Below are 23,157 nucleotides of genomic sequence, written 5' to 3'. Positions count from 1 at the left end.
TAATTTAAAATTAAGCGAGGTTGAAGGTACAAAGTCTGGCTTAGGGACAGAGGGAAAACAGTAAAAACCATGCATAAAAGGCCTCATATTATATAAAAAAAAAATGACTGAGCCATTTTATAAGTTCCCCTTGGGGTGAAGTAAGTGTGGAAAAAACAAAAAATAAGAAATGTTTTTTAGATTTTATTATTTTGTCCAGGGACAAGAAAAGTACCATAGTTAAAGAATCACATTTACAACAAATTTGACACATATAGGCACACTTTGAGTACTACTAATAAAAGTGGTGGAGATCAGGCAAGACTGTAGGAAGACTCAGGCAAAAAGGTGCTATAACTGTAAAAACGCTTTAAAACCATAGATTTCCTATGGCAAACTGCATGTATTGGCTGTAAATTTACTTTTTCATCTATGATGGCAGTTGTTAAATGCTTGCTAAATAAAACGTAATGTCTTTTGATGCTTGTGTGATTAAAGGCCTTAACTGCTTGAACCCCGATAAATGCTGCTTGCAGCTTTCATTAAACCTGTTCCTTTGTGTTTTGAGTGATTTCTGTCGAACATCTGCAGTTTATTTTCCTCTGTAAAACTCAGTAAAATGATCCTGTATTTCTGCTGTGAAATAACTGGACAGTCTGAACTTTCTGTCTCTGTTTCTGGTCACAGTGTTCAGAGTTTTGACAGTGACAGTCTTTCTTTTTCTTCTGCAGAACATCAGTGATCAGAGATGACTGTAAACTGACAGTAAACAGAGGCTGTGTGTTTTATTTCTAAACTGTGTCTCTGGACAGGATGATGGAGACTAAAATACTCTTCTTAGTCATGATTTCTGTCATATAGAGTAATTGGACTTATTTTATGACACATTTATGGTGCTTTTGTGTCCTTTTTAAACTCTAAAAGTTCACCATCTCATTATTATAGCGATCAGCACATTATAAATATATTTTAAAAAATCTAAAGAAGAAAAATATACAGATTCGGAACGACATGAGGAAGATTAAATTATGGCAGTATTATTATTTTCAGGTGAGATAATGAAAGTTCATCAAATGTCTATCAAACATTAGAATTAAGATTAATTTCATCCAACACTCAAAGTTTCAACATTCATAATCAGAGACAGAACGACGACAGGATCATCTGAAAATCAAAGCAAAGCTGCATCTGTATAAAAACTTCAGTAAGTGCACAAAACGATATTTGGGCGTTTCTTCAACTAGGGGCACTTTTAGGCTTGTGAAGTTGAATAAAAAAAACTTGTTCAAAAGTCACGTAACACAGTCTCATAAGTTTAAATAATTTGTCTAGTTTTAAGGTCTGTAAGAGGACAAACTTAGATTACAAGAGAAATTGTTAATATTTTACATTTTTTCCGACCTGGAATGAACAAATGTCATTTCCACCACATCTCTATATACAGCTGTTATTTAAAAACAGAATAACTTATGTCACTCAAGAATTGTCTAAGATCATTTTTGTAACTAGTTTTATCAGTTTTTCCACAATGTACAATAATTATACATTTGTCAATGAGATAAATTAACTGCCCTAAGGACCAAATGGTGAACTGTACACCTGTCACACTCTGAAATTTAATATTGGTTTGGGCAAGAGCTTATTAGAAAATAAATAACTTGAATTTTTATATTAAGTAGAGCATGATCTCTTAAATTGTGGATACATTTTTAATATGTGATGAGAACATTTTAAATGTTTTTAAAAAATGTGTGTGGTGATGGAAATGACAGGGTGGTGGTGGAAATGACAATGAATTAACGTGAATGTAGAGAAACAGTAATATTTAGAGAAATATTTATTTGAAAAACTCTTAAACTCATCACACTCAGTAAACTCAATTCACAAAGTCAATCTACTCTTGCAATCTATATCAATTGTACTTTGTAATCATAAATGTCATTTCCACCACATGCTGTCATTTCCACCACAGAGGGCAGTGTGGTGGAAATGACATTTCTGTAGTTTTTTGTGAAAAAATGGAAGATAGCTTCACTGATCAGCTTTGAATTAATACTCAGCATTTCATGCATGCAAAATACTCTTATTTAACTTAATTTTTTTTTACTTTTTAAAAACACCCTTGAAGGTACAGCATGTTACCACTACATGCTGTCATTTCCACCACAGAGGGCAGTGTGGTGGAAATGACTGTGGTGGAAATGACATTTCTGTAGTTTTTTGTGAAAAAATGGAAGATAGCTTCACTGATTAGCTTTGAATTAATACTTAGCATTTCATGTATGCAAAATACTCTTATTTAACTTAAATTTTTTTACTTTTTAAAAACACCCTTGAAGGTACAGCATGTTTGGAAATGACGTAGAATAAATATATTAACTGATCAAGCAATATTTACCTTGATTTTTCTTATTTTGTTCTTGATGAAAATTTAAAATTGCCTCCATGTCCAACATGTGCTCTGATGTCTCTGAACATTTCCATAGAAACCACCTAAACAATCTTTCACACAAACTTTTTAAAGGGACATTACAGTGTTGTGGTGGAAATGACACCAATACTGTGCGACAGGTATATTTTGTATAAAAAGTAATATTGATGGTGGTCTCACATTAAATACTATAATGTATTTTAATTATTTTACTAGTGCTTAATTTAGGTATATTAATAGTTACCAGATAAGTCATACTTTTAAACTGTATTTTCATTGTTGAAGTTAAAAAGTCTGGGTGTGCGACAAGGAGAAAACAGTGATTTTGACACCTATAAGGAGGTTGAAAAGTATGAAAAAATCATAATAGAAAGGTAGTAAAAAGTTTTTAAGGAGGTTTTATTGTTAGTTTGAAAAAGAAAGAGGACTTTGTCCAAAATTATATGTATTTTTAAAAATATGACCAAAGTACATAAAAGTGCCCATAGTCTAAGAATCACCCATTTATGGAAGTATGAAAACAATATTTTTTTAAATTAAAGTGTATAACGGCCAATAACACTGCACTTCTTTTAGCTGTTTCTCAGGTCTGTGTTCACATGCGTCAGACAGACGTCTTTATCTGTTATAAGATCACACTTCAAGTAAAATACTTCAGCTTTACAATGTATTTCAGATCTCTGCATTCAGTTTCATTCAGTTTTGCTCCTTCAAGTTTGAACACAAAAAATTAAACAGATTGAAACCCTCAAAAGAGGAGTGAGAACCACATTATTAGTGTGAACGTAACATGCCAGTCAAAGACTCTCGATTGTATTTGTGATCATAAATAGGACAGAGAGTTTATGAGGACAATGATGTTGAACTCACCCTTCACAGAGAGAGAAAGAGAGCTGAATGTTGATGAGTTTGGTCTTCCATCTCTCTGTCCTTTACACCAGTAGTGACCCTGATCAGACTCAGTAGCTCCTCTGATAGTGAGAGTGTCTCTGTTTACAGTGTAACGATAATCAGACGTCTGTAATATTCCACTGTCTTTAGACCACTCATATCTCCAGTCACTGTGATCAGACTTTATCACACACTTCAGAGTGACTGTTTCTCCAGTGAATACAGGACTGACTGGTGTCACAGTCACTGTAGATGTGGGTGAATCTGTGAAGAAACAGAAACACAAAGACTCAAACTGCTCTTTCAGGGAATAAAACTGATTGTTCAGAAGGACCTTCGGTTGTAAATGGGAATGTTGCTGGTATAAACCCTGCAGTGAATGAACTGTTAAACATCACTATTGTGTCTTAGAGCAAAGCATTTGACCAGCGGTTTCCAGAGGGATTTAGTTCATGGTGCCATTCTGTGACAGAAATACACGACACTGGTCTTGGTCATATGGTGATAAATATACTTTAACCACAACCATAACCAGCTAACAGGGAATGTTATCATAACTTTGGCTAACGTTAAGGATTTCTCAAAGTTATGAACAAAAATTATTCCAGTAACATTAATAAAATGTGTGTTCAATGTTATCTAGTCTGTAATAACGTTCTCAAAATTAGCACAAAAACTGTAGTTTCTTCATCTTTAACACTCTTGGACCCATTTAGACATCGAGTTCATTCAACACTGAGGATTTTGCTGTGAATCACGTCACTTGTAAAAAAGGCCCCATTGTGGCCGCTAAGCATCATACACTTTACTGTGACTCTCTCTCTCCTATTGGAAGACACCTCGCTTCACCTGGACTCTTAGCCAATCACAAGTTGACTCAGGCTCGCTGCACGCTGGTGGCATTCTGTCCGAGACTTTTACCAGTAGTGTCCGCTAACCGCACAGACTTACAACCTGCCTTGATACAACTGTCCTATTTTAGTGTGCGTCTTTACAAGTAAGAATCGGCATTTCGTTGTTCTTTTACTGTCATTGCTAAGGCTAGATTGGTAGTGTTTTGTCTGTTCAGTGTTGCTAAATGTAAGCTCAGGCCAGAGTGCGAATTACCCCACCATAATTGGGGGGAACTGCTCCTTCACTTCTTCTATGACCATCATGGTCCACTACCATCAATCCCCACCGTGATCGCCACGTGCAACATGTGTTGTGCAACACACATAGTCTAAACATGCGACAAACTGATAATCACTAGGCTAAAGAATATCTCATTGTTATTATATATCCAAAAAGAGAACTGTTTTGATCAACTCCCAAAAGTTAAGTTAAGTGCACTGAAATACCTTTCTAATTACTAGTAAAAGTAATACCTTTACAAGAAGCCTATTGCCTATTTCAGGGTTTTTCCTGGCTCAAAATGAGGCGGAGGTAGTAAAATCATAATAATATATTTTAATAATAAGCTAAGTAAATGTGTATTTTTTTTGTAGATCATCAAATAGCCTAATGTGTTTCCCACAATTTTTCTGTTGGTGGAGCTTGGTATCTCTAGGGGGGTCTGGGGGCATAATTTACATTGAAAAATTATAACTGTATTAAATTCGATTTTTTAAATATTTTTGAATATACAAATAAGGAATGTTGAAAAGAATGATACTTTATGAAACTAGCGTTTTGTCATTTAACGTTGACACTTGCTTGAGAAGTTGAAGTCGTTCTCTATCTCCGTTGCTTCTTAGCCTGGTAATACCAAACTCTGCTTCTTCGCTTTGCTTCGTAGACAGAGTCTGGCATGGCATAATTGAAAAGCGTTTTCTTTCTCGCGGGGAGGCGCTTGTCTGAAGTTTAAAATCATTGGTTCCCGTAAGCCAATCACATAACGTTTGGTTATGGCGTGTGTTATGCGCATGCTCAGCCGCATCTAACTTCCACTGTAAACACATGTATGATGCGAAAACAAAACCATTGAGCGAAATACCGGAGTGAACATGGCTGTGAACGACTTTTGCAGCTTATGTGAAGTAAATCTACGCATCCACGGTACAATCAGTGTCTACATCACGGCTCTCAGCCCGCCCTCTGTTCGTTGATTGGCCGGCTGTTTTCAGGCCGGAGGAAAACGGAAAGCTATTACGCTGTCTCAGACTGAGTACAGAAGCGAAATGAAATTGAGCGGAAGTAAGAAGTCTGACGTAGTCAGGCTAGTTGCTTCTAGCCACGGTGGTTAAAAATGGTACAGTCCACAATAGGGGTGTCTGAAATCGCTTTACATTAAAATGTTCCTACAGTGAAAATAGGAGTTGACTTATATTGTAACTGTAATTATATTTTTTCACAATATCAGAAACATTTTCTGACCCCCCCCCCCAAAACTGATATTTCTGTCCCTTTGTCCTTCATTGGGGGGTATAGTACCCCCCCCAGTACCCCCTGTAATTCGAACTATGGCTCAGGCTTTTCATGCTCGGCTAGGCCTCGTGTCGTGATGCTTCTTTCTATCGAATGTATTATAGGTTGTCACTCGGGCATTATCTTTGGTTATACATTGTAGAATACCAGGTAAGCACCCTCTGCGCATAGTTTGTAAGCTATTCACCTTCAATCCAGCTAATTGGCTATAGGGCACGCACCTCCCACATGTACACTGGTAGTCATGTGACACCTCTTGGCGTGGCCTGGTGTAATTATTTATGCGACCAGCAGAGGGAGCCATTGTATTGCGAATGGTTTATCCTTTCTCATTGTTATGGTTGGAGCTGTTTATGTAATATTCAAGTTTGAATAAAGACTTGTAATTCCATATATGTTAGGGAATTCCTGAATATACGCTCTAGGGGGCAGTGGGTGAACGGGGTGGTATGTGAAGCTGTGGGTTTGGGGGTGGAAGGAGAATAAAAATGGAGACCCGCATGTGTTAAACTGATCTGAGACTCTGGTCATTTTTTCTAAAATAATACAGTTTAGACCCACAGAACAGCCTTTTTCATTCTTTTAATTCCAGTTTCGGCCATGTTAAAATATTATTGAATTTTATTCCTGCTATATTATTACAATAGGATACAGTTAATACAAATAGAGGTTTAATTGTTGCATGATAATCATTCATTTGCATTCAACTATTTATTTTTTTCTTATTTCTTTTATCTGTTTCAGAACCACACATCAATGTACATATTCAATCATGCAGTTGTAAATTCAATAAATACTTCCGATGAAAAAATCTTGTGTGATTCTGACCGATCACCCGCTGTGAGCTCTACCTAGTGTGGGGTGGTGGCGCAATGGATAAGACACATGCCTTTGATGTGAGAGACCCGGGTTCGAATCCACTGTGAGACACCAATGTGTCCCTGAGCAAGACACTTAACCCCTAGTTGCTCCAGAGGCGTGCGACCTCTGACATATATAGCAATTGTAAGTCGCTTTGGATAAAAGCGTCAGCTAAATGAATAAATGTAAATGTAAATGTACCTAACGATCCACAAACTAAATCAAAGAAGCCAGTCTTCTTCTGCACATCATTATAACTTTCCCTATTGGATTAATTAGTAAAGTTTTTTTGAGGAGGACTTTTGAGTTGTTAATACAAATTAGGGTAAAAGAATATTTCAGGAACATCAAACTAACCTTACAAAAAAAAAAAAAAAAACCTCCACTAGCACTAAGAAAAATGGACACTTTAAAGTTTCCATCACCAAAACTAAAATGTTTTAAAAATGTCCTTTGAACAAAAATGTGTTTAACTGTGAAACCACTCTGGTCTGGGTTTGTGGTTTTGACTTCAACACTAATAATCTGTAAGTCACGTCATTCTCTCTGACTTCAGGACAAAACTCATCAGAACTGCTCAAGTCCTTTTCTATTCTCATGATACTCATGAATATCTCCTGTAACCATAGTGACAGTGACTAAATATCAAAGATGGAGACGCTTATAACACTGGAAAGTCACAATTTACATGAATTTATAAAGAACTAAAACCTCCACAAAACACACACACACACACACACACACACACACACACACACACACAAGACGTGCAGTTACTGAATAATTACTAAAAAGTGAACTGTCAGTCCTCTTATAACAGCAGATGTGGTTGAAAATTATAAGTGATGATCATTAAACAGATGTAAATATGAAGACTCACCTGATACAGTCAGTGTAACAGCATCACTGATGTCTGTCCATGAGTCTGATCTCTCTCCTCTACAAGTGTATTTACCCCTGTGAAACACATCAGCTGTGAAAGTGATCTCTGCTGTTGTTGTATATGGATAGACAGTGTATCCATCTCTAAACCAGCTGTATGTCTGAATGTCTCCTCCTCCCTGTATGGCACATGTGAGAGTGACTGTCTCTCCTATGAACACACGCTGATCTGGCTTCACCTTCACTACAGGTTTCACTGAGAAACACAGAAGTAAATATTGAAAAGCATCGCAGTATTAAGATCACTTCATGAACTCAAAACTTCATCAGGAGAAAAACACTTAAATTAAAAACCTAGTTTGCTTATAAATTGTAATGATTACATCAAAAATGTATGTATTGGTAAAAACTAAATTAAACTGATATATTTATCCAGTCTGCATGTCTTTGTATTATTGCTCTCCCAGTTCTGACCAGTAGATGATGCTGTTTACAGTCTGAGTGTTTAAAGATCTGAACTGAACTTACTAACTTCAGTCTGTCTGTTCTCAAGCCCTTTTCTCTTCCAGCCCTTCCAGCTAAACCACACTGAGTGAATAAAGCTCAGCATTGGAGCTCAAGATCTTAATGACACACAGTCAATAATTAATATTGCAGCAAAAACTTAGAAACATGCAAATAAAACTAATTTGTGTTTTATACAGTGGATTATGATCTTTTGAAATCAATGTCTGACTGAACTACTTTACAACTGCAAGACTGTTTGATTGATTGAATAAATAGCAGATTTCTGTGATGTTGTGCAGCTTAAGGAACTACAGTCAGATGATTCTGTGAAATATGCAAAACATGGACATAAAACATCAGCAAACAGACAAATGAGGGATCCTGATGAAGACAAATAAACTACTATAACACAATTCACATTAGTTAAAAACTAAAATGTACTGCAGTAACGGACAGTACCTTGACTGAGTCCAGAGTGAACGAGGGACATCAGCACTAAAAGCAGAAGAAACAGATATGAAGCTTTTCCATTCATTCAACACAATGTAAATCACACACTGAAACATGTCTAGAGTTTATTCTACATGAACTGAAAGTGTTTTTCTGTTGTGATGCTCATTCAGGGGAGAACTGATGGATTATTGTCCAGCATTCAACATCATCACACACGATGACGTCACAGGACTCGTGAACTGATACGAGAGTCGATTCAGTGATTCACTGTTTGATTCACTGATTCACTGTTTGATTCACTGATTCACTGTTTGATTCACTCATTCACTGTTTGATTCACTGATGCTCAACAATAAAGCAGCAGTTTGAACCATAGATATCATATATAAAGGCTAGATGTCTCGTGCGCACTGCTGGCCAATGGAGGTCGACGTCCGCACGTGGCGGCCATCTTGCCACAGTGTACTCGCTCACTACTTCAATGGTGCATGTACTTTTAAATAACCATAACTTGCTCATTTTTCTACCGATTTTCAAACGGTTTGGTTTGTTATAAATGTCAGAGATGTAGTTATGACACTGCATACATACACTGCATACATATGAAAAATTATAACATACATGTTCAAGCATTCGGAATTATAGCCACGTTAATAACGTTTGTAAGAAACCAAACCGTTTGTAAATCCGTCAAGATTTCAGCGAGATAAGAGGATTTGTGTGCGTGCTGATCATTCACCTTAATGCACAGAGCACTGTGACAAGATGGCCGAACGATGATGCCGGAAGTGACTGCGCCATAAGACATCTAGCGTTTATATATGATATCTATGGTTTGAACCACTGAGCTTCACAACATACAACATTATATGACATTATACTCATCAATAAATGTGATGTCAGTGTATTTCTGTAACTCTCTTCATAGTTCTTCTTGTTCTCGTTTTGTGTTTGTTTGTTTAAGTTTTCTATTTTTAAAAAAATGTATAAATAATACAGAATCATGCACCTTTCACACAACTATAATGCATTATATCACAGTACATAAAGATACACTTTATGAATAAAGACACTTTTAAATATTAGCATGAATGTGATTAACGTTTCACATCACTGATTCTTCACTGGAACAGAACAAGCTTCAGAACCAAATCAGGCCAAAGTGTTTGAGACACACGACATCACTTCCTGTTTGACGTCAGCACCATTGACTTCCTTGTGACTTTATAGTGGCTGCAAAAATAATTTGGACACTTAGTGTTTCACATATGGTACACTTTAATTGTATTACTTTTTTGTATTTTTGTATTTTCTTTTTTGAAAAGAAATAACAGTTTATAATATTCGTGCACACCCCTAATTGTGACTTTATAGTAAAATAATGTGGATATAGTGTTAGCCTACAGCTGAAATTAACCACAACCAGAGAGAAAACCTGCTGCAAGTGACCTCATGCTTCTGGTCTAAGAGTATTTTCACACCTCGTGTGTTTCAGCACTTCAAGAGCTCTCGCCTCGGCAGAAATAATTCATTGGTCAACACTAAATGATCTCAGTTCCTCCTAAAAGGACCCAAAAACAAACCATATTCAGACCTCAGTATGTTAATGTGTCGACCGCTCGCAGTCTCTCAAACAAACTAGTGTGAAAAAGCCCTTAAACCACATTAAACATGTATCAATATATTTGATATTTAAATAAATAAAGCTCAAGTACAGTTTTCAATCAAGACATTTGTCAAAATAAAATGTATTAGCATTGCTAAAATATGAATAAATAAATATGTTTAAAGGACAACAAAAGTCTGAGACACTTCCTGATTGTCCAGCATTGGTGAACATGTTCATATGTCGACGTCATGAACTTGTTCTGCAAACCTGAGGTTATTCTGGCACACGTGTGAACTGACATCATACAACAACTAAATATGAAGTCAGGGCCGGTTCTAGACATTAGGAGGCTCTAGGCAGAGTTCATGTTGGAGGCCCCCCCACCCCCAATAACAAACACTTGAAACAAATATGATTCCTAACCTTTTTATTTATACAACATTTAATTTTACATTTAGTATATTTTTACTTACACAGTACATAAGTTTGGACACATTACTATTTTTAATGTTTTTGAAAGAAGTCTCTTATGCTCACCAAGCCTGGATTTATTTGATCAAAAATACAGAAACATAATATAGTGAAATATTATTAAAATCTAAAATAATGGTTTTCTATTTTACTATACTTTAAAATATATTTATGTGATGCAAAGCTGAATTTAGTGTCACGTGATCCTTCAGAAAACTTTATAATATTCTGATTTATTATCAAATGTTAGAAATGGTGTTTAATATTTATTTTATAACCTGTGATACTTTTTTTTTCTGGATTTTTTGATTATTAAAAAGTCGTTTTAAAAAGGTCTTCACTATCACTTTTTATATATTTAACACATCCTTGCTGAATATTCCTGTTTTCTTCTGTATTTTTGATCAAATAAATGCAGAGCATAATAAGAAACTTCTTTCAAAAACATTAAAAATAGTAATGGGTCCAGACTTTTTACCGGTACTGTATGTACATATTAATCAAACTTTATCTAAGGTAATATCTTTTTTGTTTAATGAAGATGTTATTGTTGTTGTTGTTATTTTTCTGTTTTATTCAATTTATTCACAGTTCCAGAATACCACTTCAGTAGATGAACATAAGTGCTTTTTGGGCAGGATTTTTCCCTCCCATTTAATCAATATTGACTGCAGATATTGTCAAATTATTAATATCAGTAATATGATATTATGCATTACATTGTTACCTTAAATATGCTATACACAAATCAAGTGGAAGAGAAAGACACGATCGCTACTGAGCAAAAAATAAATAAAAATAAATTTGAAACTTATATTATTGGCGTAAGTAGGCTATGATGTCAGGGTATAATCTAATCATCAGCAGAATTGAGAAGATAGACCCATAGATATGAGATCCTTTATTTGCGTGCCTATTTAGGCTTTTGCTTCTCAGCACCTGATGGATGCGTTCGTTACACAAACTTTAAGAAGCCGGCACCGCTTTGATACGGAAACATTAATTGGTTTAACTGCAGATGAGTGACAATTCAACAATATCCAATGAACAATGAGGCTAGTATTTCTGCCCGTCTTGACTGGTGGACTATATATATAGGGGATGTTACGGTTATGGAGGCCCCTCCTCAAAGCCCGAGGCCCGAGGCAATGACCTGCTCTGCCTATAGCTAGCGCCGGCCCTGGATGAAGTTCAGGCGAACTGGTTAAAAATAACTGAAACGTGTCTCAGAAAAGAGAAGTTAGTTCTGAGAAAAGCTCTACTTTGTTTGATAAACTGTTTGTTTGAAAAATGAAATTTAATTGGACAAATTCATTTTGCAGTTATTTCTCAATAAGAGAGTCAGAGAGAAAGAGAAGTGATAGAGAAGATGAGTGTGTGTTCGGTGTCTGTTCTCAAACTCTCTGAGTCTCTGATGGAGAGATTATTTAAAGATACAGCATCATTCAACACTAACTCACATCAACACAAATACATCTGATTTATCTCAACTACTTGAAATAGGAGGAAAGATATTACAACAAAACTAAGCAAAAATACATGCACACATTGCCTCCATATTTCACACGCATTATCACACAGATAAATGCATCATAAACCTCTTTGTCTGATCAAGATGTAACATCATCACATAAGATCTGATCAATAAATAATACAATAAGCAGTGAGACTGTGGATTCATAGACTCTCCTACACAACACTCATTATTATATCCCATCTTCAGCTGATTACATTGCATTAGGAACAAAAAATAGAAGATAGTAAAGAATATGATCAAATACTCACAGATGAGAGGCAGTGCACTGGAGCCCATACTGTCACATTAATAGACAGTTTTAACAGCGCTGAGTGTTAAACACACACTTCCTGTGTTAGAAAGAAGAGATGAGGGAGGAGGAGATAAACTCTACACAGAAATACACAGATAAAGAAAAGAGAGATCCAGTCTAAGATATTTAGCTACTAATTTATTCAAGTTGTCACAGCTCTGTTCATCTACTTGAAAATCATATTTTCCAGATCAGTTCTGATGGAGATTGTTCTCACTGTTATTGTGTTCGTTCACACAGTCACACATAGAAGACAGACAGTGATTAAAGAGAAATCACTACGTGACATCTAATGTGTGTCTAATGTAACTCTACAACATATCAGAATGAAATATACAGCCTTTTATATCATAAAGTGTCGTTCCATAAAAACTAAAATGCTGCTGGTCAAAGGTGTTTTCTGTTCGTCAGCGCTTCGGCTCTCAGTATAACAGGCCTCGACTCGATGGGACTGGAGAAATGGTTGGAGAAACAGAATCACAAAAGGCCAGAGCTTCTTTAAGGTAGGGTTAGGGTTAGTAGTAGTAAGTTAATAAAGTTAATAGGCCCTTTTGGAAAATGAGTCCTGACCTTTAAAAAAGTTTCCTTAATGTGTGTTAACAGACCCTGAATATGGAGAACATTAGGACCCTGAAACACACAAGCTGTCGACCAGCGATCTGCAGTCAACGTCACAATCCATGTCGCTGATAAAGTGGATGCATTAGCTTGTTTGTTTAATAAAGCTTGTTTTATTGTTTTATCGTTTTATACAGAATCTGCATATTTTCCATCCTTTTTTACTTTATTAAAATACAATACACGCACGGCTCAGTGGCAGATTCTTAGGCTTTTGCGCCAGATAAAAATCCCGGCTATTGCGGCAGATAAAAATTTATGCTGTTCGCTTCTCCAAGCTCGCGGCCAGCTTTTCTTACATACAGAAAGCGAACCCGCTCTCCCCCTTGTTGGGCCGCGCAGATTGCACCGTTCACAAGAAATGACAGAGCGGACAGTCATGAGCAACGTTCAGCGCGCGCGCCTCACTCACCGGCGAAAAGAGAAGAGAGAGTGTTTTCGTCCCGCTGTCGCCGGACAAACCGCCAATTCTCACACATTTCTCAGTCCCCTCTTAAGTTCAGGCGGCTGGAAATATTACTATTGCAGTAAACGAGACTGTTTTATTACACGCACACCTGCAAACAGACGTGAGGTCGCTCACTTATATGCTCGCGCTAACCAAAATGTTAATGTGTTCTCCCCTGTAGCCCAGTGGCAGAATCATAGGCTTTCGCGCCAGAGACCTGTGTTTGATCCTGGCTCTCGCGACAGATAAAAATGTATGCTGTTCGCTTCTCCGAGCTCGCGGCCAGCTTTTCTTACATACAGAAAGCGAACCCGCCTCTTGCACCCCTCCTACTCATGGTGCTCGATTATTTATGAGCGTCTATTCACGAGGGAAGAAAATTCTCATTGGACCAAGAGCGCTTTAGTGCCCAGTCGGTCAACCTCTTTCCTGGGTTTGGATCTGGACTCTGTGGCAATGACGGCCCGCCTGGCGATACAGCGCACGCGCTGTATTCAACGCCTGGCTGAGTCTTTCCAGCCGGGCAGCACCGCACCTCTCAAGACATTTCAGAGGATGCTGGGTTGTATGGCTTCAGCTGCAGCAGTGCTTCAGCTGGGTCTATTGCGTATGCACCCGCTACAACGCTGGTTGAACGCCCGAGTGCCTCACAGAGCATGGGCTTCCGGCCGCATCCAGATCAGAGTGACTCAGAGCTGCGTTTCAGCACTGAAGCCCTGGTTAGCGGCCGACTGGTACCAGCGGGGAGTGACAATGGGGGCCGTCTCGCACCGCAAAGTTATCTCGACGGACGCTTCCACCTCAGGCTGGGGCGCTCTGTTCGAAGGCAAACCGGTCTTTGGCCTCTGGTCAGACCAGGAGAAATCCCTCCACGTAAATTGTTTGGAGATGATAGCGGTCGAGAACGCGCTCAAGCGCTTCCTCCCACTCATACGGGATCACCATGTGCTAGTCCGCTCGGACAACATGTCCGTGGTGTCCTATGTGAACCGACAGGTGTGGCGGCTATTGCAGCGTCAGATCCAGGAACCTGTGCAAACTGACAGAACGCCTTCTCGTATGGGCTCATCGCTCGTTACGCTCGCTGAGAGCCGCGCACGTGCCGGGCCACCTGAATGTCGGCCCAGACAGACTGTCCAGAGACAACATTCCCCCGGGAGAATGGTCCCTGCACCCCCAGACAGTCCAGTTGCTCTGGCGCCTATTCAGCAGAGCGGATGTCGACCTCTTTGCGTCGAAAGACAACGCTCACTGCCCGATATTTTTTTCGAGGAGCGAGGACGCGCTGGCCCGGACCTGGCCCAGCCTTCCGCTGTACGCCCCGATCTCCCTGTTACCACAGGTCATTACGAGAATCAGGGAAACGCACCACCCAGTGCTTCTCATAGCCCTGCGTTGGGAGAACCAAATCTGGTACCCAGAGCTGGTGAGGCTGTCGCACTTACCCCCATGGCCGATCCCGGTGAGAAAGGATCTCCTATCTCAAGCCGGTGGATCGATCTGGCATCCCCATCCAGACCGCTGGTCTCTGCATGCGTGGATAATCAACGGATACCTGTTGAGCTACCAGAAGGGGTCGTAAACACGATCACGCAGTCTAGAGCTCCCTCTACGAGACGGCTCTATGCATCTAAATGGTCTGTGTTCGCTAAATGGTGCGCTACTAAGAGCGTTGATCCACGCACATGTGAGGTTCCGCGGGTGCTCTCCTTCCTTCAAGAGCTGTTGGATAAGGGCAGGTCCCCTTCCACGCTCAAAGTGTATGTGGCGGCTATTGCAGCGTTCTCTGAGACGACGTGCAGCCATGCAATAGGAAGAAATTAGCTTGTCATCCGTTTCCTCAGAGGAACCAGACGGATGAATCCCCCGTGGCCCCCCTCGGTTCCTATCTGGGATCTGTCCTTGGTCCTGGAGGCCCTGAAGGCTTTTCCCTTAGAACCGCTTGAATCCGTGGATCTGAAATACCTTTCGCTCAAAACCGTTTTTCTGATATCTCTGTCTTCAGTAAAACGTGTGGGGGATCTGCATGCACTATCTGTTAGCCCTGCATGTCTCGAGTTCGGACCTAATGACTCTAAAGTCATTCTTAGACCGAGACACGGTTACATCCCTAAAGCGATTGGTACCCCCTTTAGGGCGCAAATCATCTCACTTTCGGCTCTGCCAGCATCCGATAGCGGGGACAGTGGTAACCTCCTATGCCCCGTCAGGGCTCTGAGAGTTTACATTAGGTGCTGCGCCGCTTTCAGGCGTTCCGAGCAGCTCTTCGTTTCTTTCGGCGGGCGCACCAGAGGTCTCGCCGCCTCGAAACAGAGCTTGTCCAGGTGGATAGTGGACGCGATCGCAGCAGCTTACGCCTCCAAACACCTGCAGTGCCCTTTGGGTATCAGAGCCCACTCCACTAGAGGCATGGCCTCTTCGTGGGCCTGGTCCAGCGGAATTTCTATCCACGATATTTGTATGGCGGCGATAAGGTTGGGCCTCCCCATCAACATTCGTGAGGTTTTATAACCTGGAAGTTCCCGCCTTGCAGGCTAAACTGTTGTCAGTATAAGTGGCATGTATGTTCTGCCCAGTCGCTCATGCGCAGACCACATTCTCGTACTGGCAAATATTTCTGGTATGGCACCAAGAGAAGAGAGTTTTTCTACACAGACCGGCTATGCCACTTTGTTCCCCACCAAGCGCCTGTGTACCGGTGCTGGCCCGCTCTGCTGGCTGCCTGTCCTACACTCGGTTGCGCTGAGGTTATCTTCTCCACACATAGACCGGTGAGACCGCTCTATTCTTCCCCTATATGTGCTTATGTACTATGCGGGCCCGTGCTACTGGCCGCATCATTCACATTGATATATATGGACCGGCTGTGCCGCTCTGTTTTCATATGAAGTGAAGTGCTTTGTACATGTGTTGGCCTGTTTCTTTACCGGCCACCTGTTCGGCATGCTGTTTTCCCCGGTCTCCCTGGGACTCATGCACTGGATGCTCGGCGCACACGGCGTTGACAAGGGGTTCCCGTAGCGTAAGCAACTTACGCAATACGAGAGAACCTCTCGTAAGAGAACGTACTCGGTTACCTAATGTAACCTCGGTTCTCTCTAGAAGAGGGAACGAGTATTGCGTAACTGGCCGTGTCGCGCCACGAGCTTTTGCGCTTCAGACTGTGAAAACCAGAATATTAGCCTATGAGCCCTGCTTATATACACACTGGCCACACCCACCTTGACGGTTAGAAGGGTGTGGAGGGCGCGAAGCGCCCTGATAGGGTGTGACGTCATACAGGGCTCACTGGTAGGCTTAAGCAGTTGCCGCCGGGCAGCCAATGAGCACGCTGATACAGCCTCTGCCGCACTGCGTTGACAATGAATACAAAATTAAGGATAATTTTTGGCTTCAGATCTCGAAAGGAAGACAACTTTCCCATAGCGTAAGCAACTTACGCAATACTCGTTCCCTCTTCTAGAGAGAACCGAGGTTACATTAGGTAACCGAGTACGTTTTATTGTACTTTGAGTTTATCTGATTGAAGCATCATGCCTGAACCAGCGAAGTCTGCACCCAAGAAGGGCTCGAAGAAGGCCGTCACTAAAACCGCCGGCAAGGGCGGAAAGAAGCGCAGAAAGTCCAGGAAGGAGAGCTACGCGATCTACATGTACAAAGTCCTGAAGCAGGTTCATCCCGACACCGGGATCTCCTCCAAGGCGATGGGAATCATGAACTCTTTCGTCAACGACATCTTCGAGCGCATCGCCGGTGAAGCGTCTCGTCTCGCTCACTACAACAAGCGCTCCACCATCACATCTCGAGAGATCCAGACCGCCGTGCGTCTGCTGCTGCCCGGAGAGCTGGCCAAACACGCCGTGTCTGAGGGCACAAAGGCTGTGACCAGGGTTCGAATTACGTGGGAGCCAGTGGGAGCTGAGCTCCCATAGAGAGAGGATGAGCTCCCATGAAAGCAGTAAAATCATACACCTGTGGGGGTCTCTAAAAATCATCAGCACCATTATTTTCAATTACAAATAAAGCACTTTTTCCTTCGGACTACTGTAGCGTGACTTAAAAGATAGGACAAGATGCCAAACACATGGATCTCACGGGATCTCAGATTGTCATCACACTACATCCTTATGCTTAAATCAAGTGATCAAAGTGCTCGTTGCCGCTGCGATCAGTGGCGCGGATACTGTGTTTGTTTGTGGCTCGCGCGCAGTCTTCACTCGCTTCAATCCGTTGTGGAGACTCCCTATTCGTTCCAGTGAAATTACAAAACAAAATGCACACAAATGTGTCTGTCTCTGCCTGATATACAACCACTGATAAACATAATCGGATTTGATAAAAAGAAAAAAATATATATATATGAGTACGGATTCGAACCCAGAACCTCTGACACGCTTGGCAAAAGTTCTACCACTGGACCACTTAAGTACACGTTTATACTCGTCGTTAAATTCTACAACTCACAACATCTTAGACCTCATCAAACGACAAATTAAACCAAATGTACTATTTAAATTGAATTGTGTTACCAACGCTTTTTTTTTATTAAATTTGTATTATATTTACACATTTTTATATTACATTATTAAGCTATAAGTCTGCTCATAGGCTACTTTTTTTTTTTTTTTTTTAAGAGACCCCCACAAAGATGAAATCATAATTCGAACCCTGGCTGTGACCAAATACACCAGCTCAAAGTAGAGGAGTCAGCTCAACACACAACACAAAGGCTCTTTTAAGAGCCACACATATTGTCCTTAAAAGAGTGTTGTTTTTTCCTTTTTTTTTTTTTTTCTCTTATGTTCTCCTTTTAAGAGCATTTGAATTGTAGATTTAATTACTTATAGAGGAAGATGTTGTAGAACATAAGATAAAAGACATTTATGGCTGGTTTTGCAGACAAGGTTTAAGCTCCCAGACTAAAATTCATGTCATAACATAAAATCGACTTATTTCAAGGGTTTAATTTTGTGTTTTTGCTGTAAGATAAAGTACTTAAAAAAAAAAAAAAAAAATCTAGATATCTTTTAAATCTGTTTGTTGCTTTTTTTATATAGACAGAACAACGTATGTTCTAACAACATGGTGGCTTTTGTCTTCAGCAAATGTTGTGAATGCAAAAACATTATTATCATTAACATTTATATTTGAATGTTTTCTTTTTTTTTTCCTTTTTTTTTTTTGACAATCCAGCTTCTTGTCTCTGATGTTTACAGTAGTAACTGAGATAGTTCATCTTCCTCTTCCCTCATAAAATGCAGATTGAATCAGTTTCAGGTGTTTTTTACTATAGTATATCAGAGGTCTGTTGCACTATTGATTTTTCACTAGTTGTTCACACATTTTGATTTGTCAACCTTAATGTAATTTAAATGAATAGAATAGTGGGTGAATTGTAACACCCATATGAGAGTCAAACAGTATGTTCAAGCTCTCTGTCTGGTTTTATTTATTTATAATTTTTATTTTTATTTTATTTTTTACAGCACAAAACAAAAGGAGTGATAAAATAAGAATAATACAGAGACAAATAATAATAATAATGATACATATTATATATATAAATATATATATATATATTGTTGCACCTAATATGAATGTTCACATATCAACAAACATGATACAATAATATACAGCCATATAATGATATAAAATATATAATGTATAAAAAAAAAAAAAAAACTTGTTTTAATTAATTGATTTAAATGTTCTTTAACCATGTGCCATCTCTGATTAAAAAGGTCAGTTTTCAATTGTAATGATGCAGTAATTTTTTTCCATCATATCAATCTGTTTTAGTAGGCTATCTGTTTCCATTCAGTTATAGTTGGTGATTTCAATGTTTTTTTTTGTTTTTTTTTGCCAATTAGTGGTAACACACGTAAAATATATCTTTGGTCAGCATTGAAACCATCAACTGATAAAACACCCAGTAAGAAAAACTGTACATTTGAGGGAACTTCTCTTTTTACAATTTTCTCCATCTCTTCTTTAACATTTTTCCAATACGCAAGGATTACTGGACAGTCCCAAAATATATGGTCACCTGTTTTACCACATTGTCTCCAGCATAAAGCTGCAGAGGGGTCTTTTACAAAATTTGAAAAAACCAGAGGAGTATGAAAATAACGTATTTTAATTTTCCAGTCAAATTCCTTCCACTGTTGACTATTAATTCCCTTATGGCACCTATAACAGAGTTTATCCCATAACTCATCCTCTATTCCTGTATTAGCTTCTATTTCCCACTTTTCCTTAATATTGTAAGTGTTTCCAACCATGTCTGTTAACAATCTTTTATAAAGATGAGAAACATGTTTACCAACAGGGAGGCGTTTTTTCTGAAATTGTGATAAAATATTGTTCTATGCCAATTGGGATTTTGCCAATTCTTTCTTTTTCCTTATGGTTTGTAATGTAATACCTATTTGCAAATATCTATAAAAATCGCTTGAGGGAATATCGAATTGTTCCTGAAGTTGTGTGAAAGACTTTAAGTGTGTTTCTTCAAAGAGCTGATTAAAAATAAAGAGGCCTTTAACTGCCCATCTCCTAAACCATGGTCACACAGTGAAGGTGGAAAATCTACATTACCCACTATGGGCATAGCTCGAGAAATTGATCCAACATCCTTAAGCATTTTCTTTACTTCTGCCCATACCTTTATTGTATGTTTTATCCATTCATTTTCAATCTTCATTTTATTGACATGTTTTAGATCCATAAAGGGTAGGGCAGACAGTTGTGCACCCTTAACTTCCCCTTGCTCTATTCGAGTCCACTTTGCTTCCTCATCTCCACTGATCCAAGTCACAAGTTGCTGCTAGTTGAGCTGCCCAATAATACAATTTTATATTTGGCAAAGCCAAATCTCCTTTATTTTTAGCCAGATGAAGTGGTTTAAGTTTAATTCTGAGTCTTTTGTGTTGCCATATAAATTGAGAAATTAATTTGTTTAACATATTAAAAGTGGAAATTGGAATATGGGCAACGACTGGAATAGAAATAGGAAACGTGGGAGCAGGTTTATCCTTACGGTCTCAACTCAGAGATAAAGGAAGAACTTCCCAATGAACTAGATCACTCCTTATTTGATTAATTAGCTTATTATAGTTTGCCTCAAAAAGTCTTGTAGTTTCAGGTGTGATAATAATCCCCAAGTACCTAAATCCTTGTTTAGACCAGGAAATGACACTATCTCGTTTAGTTGTTTAGGCCATATTCCTGATATCATCATTGCCTCTGATTTATTTTGATTAATTTTGTATCCAGAAATGTCTCCATAATCTTTTAGGCATTGCATTAGTCGAGGTATTGAAGTAAGGGGATGTTTTATAAAGAGCAGGATATCGTCAGCGAAAAGGGAAATTTTATTACCATCCTCAACCCCCTCAATCTGGACATCCTGTCTTATTGCCTCCGCTAGAGGCTCGATACTGAGAGCAAAGAGAATGGGTGAGAGAGAATCACCCTGTCTTACGCCTCTCTCTATATCACAAAAGTCAGAGCAATGTCCGTTAACTCTAATTTTTGATTTGGGGTTCTTGTACAACAGCCGAAACCAAAAGGTAAATGTTTCACTGAAGCCCATCTCAGTTAATGTTTGTTCTAAAAATGGCCAATCTACCCGATCAAATGCTTTCTCAGCATCTAAGCTGAGAAGCATTGACGTTTGAGTACCCTTTGCCATGAGTGGCTGCAGGTTTACTGCTCTCCTTATATTATTTGTCCCTTGGCGACCTGAAATGAACCCCGCCTGATCTGGTTTTACTAATTTCCTAATGTATTTTTGTACTCTAGTTGCTAAAATAGATGTTAATATTTTATAATCCACACACAGGAGGCTAATAGGACGATAACTAGAACACTGCAATGGATCTTTTCCTTCCTTATGCAGGACTGTGATGATCGCCTCAGACCATGACTCTGGAGGGTTCCCTGAATTTAACACATAATTATTATATAACTTACATAATACCGGAGTGAGATCATCAACAAACACTTTATAATATTCTCCTGCAAACCCGTCTATTCCTGGCGGTTTGTTATATTTTTTTTATATAATTGTTTCTTTCACCTCCTTTTCTCTAATTGGCTCTACTAACGCAGAGGCTTCATCCACCGTCAGCTTGTCTAATTTAAGATTTTTAAAGATTGCTAATTTTTCTTCTTTCAATTCCTGATGTTGACCCTTATACAATTGTTCATAATATTTGGCAAAGGTATTTGCTACTGCTTTTGGGCTAGTTTCGACATCGTTGGAATGAGGTTGTTTAATTTTAGGAATTGTTCGACTAGCTTGTGCTTTCTGTAGTTGAAATGATAATAACCTGCTAGCCTTGTTTCCCAATTCATAGTATTTTCTACTAGGGCACCCTCTGCCTTATAGGTCAGAATCTCATCTAACTTGGCTCTATTCTCTTTAAGTTTATTAAATACTTCTTGGTTTCCACTTTGTTTATGTTCATTTTCTAATCTCTTGATTTCAGTTTCTAATTCTACTTGTTTTTTAAGTCTGTCTTTCTTTAACTTTGATCCTATAGATATAATTTTCCCCCTTACTGTGGCTTTTCCTGCGTCCCATAGAACAGTAGGTGAGACCATTCCATTGCCAGAATATTCCATTATTGCTGACCTTATTTCTTCTCTTATATTAACATCTGTCAATAATGAAACATTAATTCTCCAATACTTCATACACGGCTCCAATCCCAAATCAAGTGTCATTCGTACTGGGCTATGATCTGAAGTGGTTATTGGCTCAATAACACAGTTTTTAACTCGGTATGTGTCCTTTTTGGACACCAAAAAATGAGTAGCTTCTATGCACTTGTGACATAAAGGTGAAGTCTCTCTCTTTTGGATGAAGGTGGCGGCAAGCATCTATCAACCCTAATTCCTTCATCATATTCATTAGACTTTTCGACATTCTGCTTTGAGGTTTTGAGGATGATGGTAATTTATATATTCTATTATTCAGTACGCAATTCAAGTCCCCACCCATTAAAAAAAAAGCCTTCCCCATGATCTGCTACCAAATGTGCAAGCTTTTTGAAAATTTTTGGACAATCTTCATTTGGTGCATAGGCATTCAAAAGAGTTAATTTAAAACCAGCAATCCTTCCTATGACCATAACATAACGACCCTCTGTATCCTTGAAAACCTTTTCACAATGAAAGTACACAGACCTACTAAATAGTATAGCTACACCTCTCTTTTTACGTTTCCCATAAGAGCTACTGTAAACCTGATCCACCCAATCTCTTTTTAATTTTTGGTGTTCTGTTTCTGTGAGGTGAGTTTCTTGAAGTAAGGCTATAGAGCACTGCATTTTCTTCAACTGTCCCAGTATCTTTTTTCTTTTAATTGGGTTGTTTATTCCTTTTATGTTGTAGGTAATTAAATGAAGCAATGCCATCTTTGTATTTATACTGATTCATGTAACACAGCCCGAACCTCTCATAAGCATCTGTTGTTCCAACCATGACGTCACCGGAAGCCTATTTATAAATCTTTAATGTCAAATCCATTTCACGTATAGTGTGTATGTCATGAAGAGGACATCATATTGAGTAACACAGGTAAACATTGTTGTGGCAAAAAATATTCATTAAACAACCATCCGTAAGAGACATTTCTGAGTCAAATCGTCTTTTCGAAAAGTATTTATTCTTGCAAGAAGGCCCAGCTGCCACACAGAAGTCACCAGTACAGTCTGTGAAACAAGTGCGACCACAGGAGGGAGGGCAGAGCAGCTTTTATACCTTTGTC

General features: G+C 38.9%; 2 protein-coding genes across 2 annotated transcripts in view; one reads left to right on the top strand and one right to left on the bottom strand.

The window, feature by feature from the left end:
* LOC311287724 (Fc receptor-like protein 5) overlaps positions 1-23,157 on the bottom strand; it is a 211,413-nt gene that overhangs the window by 87,202 nt on the left and 101,054 nt on the right. The gene's annotated exons all lie outside the window — the stretch shown is intronic.
* On the top strand, positions 16,919-17,317 carry LOC311288338 (histone H2B-like; the record flags this gene model as incomplete). Its single annotated transcript, XM_084405678.1, has 1 exon — positions 16,919-17,317. One exon carries the CDS (start codon positions 16,919-16,921, stop codon positions 17,315-17,317), a length of 399 nt encoding a protein of 132 aa, XP_084261804.1.

This window comes from Rutilus rutilus (genome assembly GCF_951802725.1).
Source record: "Rutilus rutilus genome assembly, chromosome: 3".
NCBI lineage: Eukaryota > Metazoa > Chordata > Actinopteri > Cypriniformes > Leuciscidae > Rutilus > Rutilus rutilus.
Note: the sequence above shows the minus strand (reverse complement) of the source record. Positions and strands in the feature narration are given on the sequence as shown.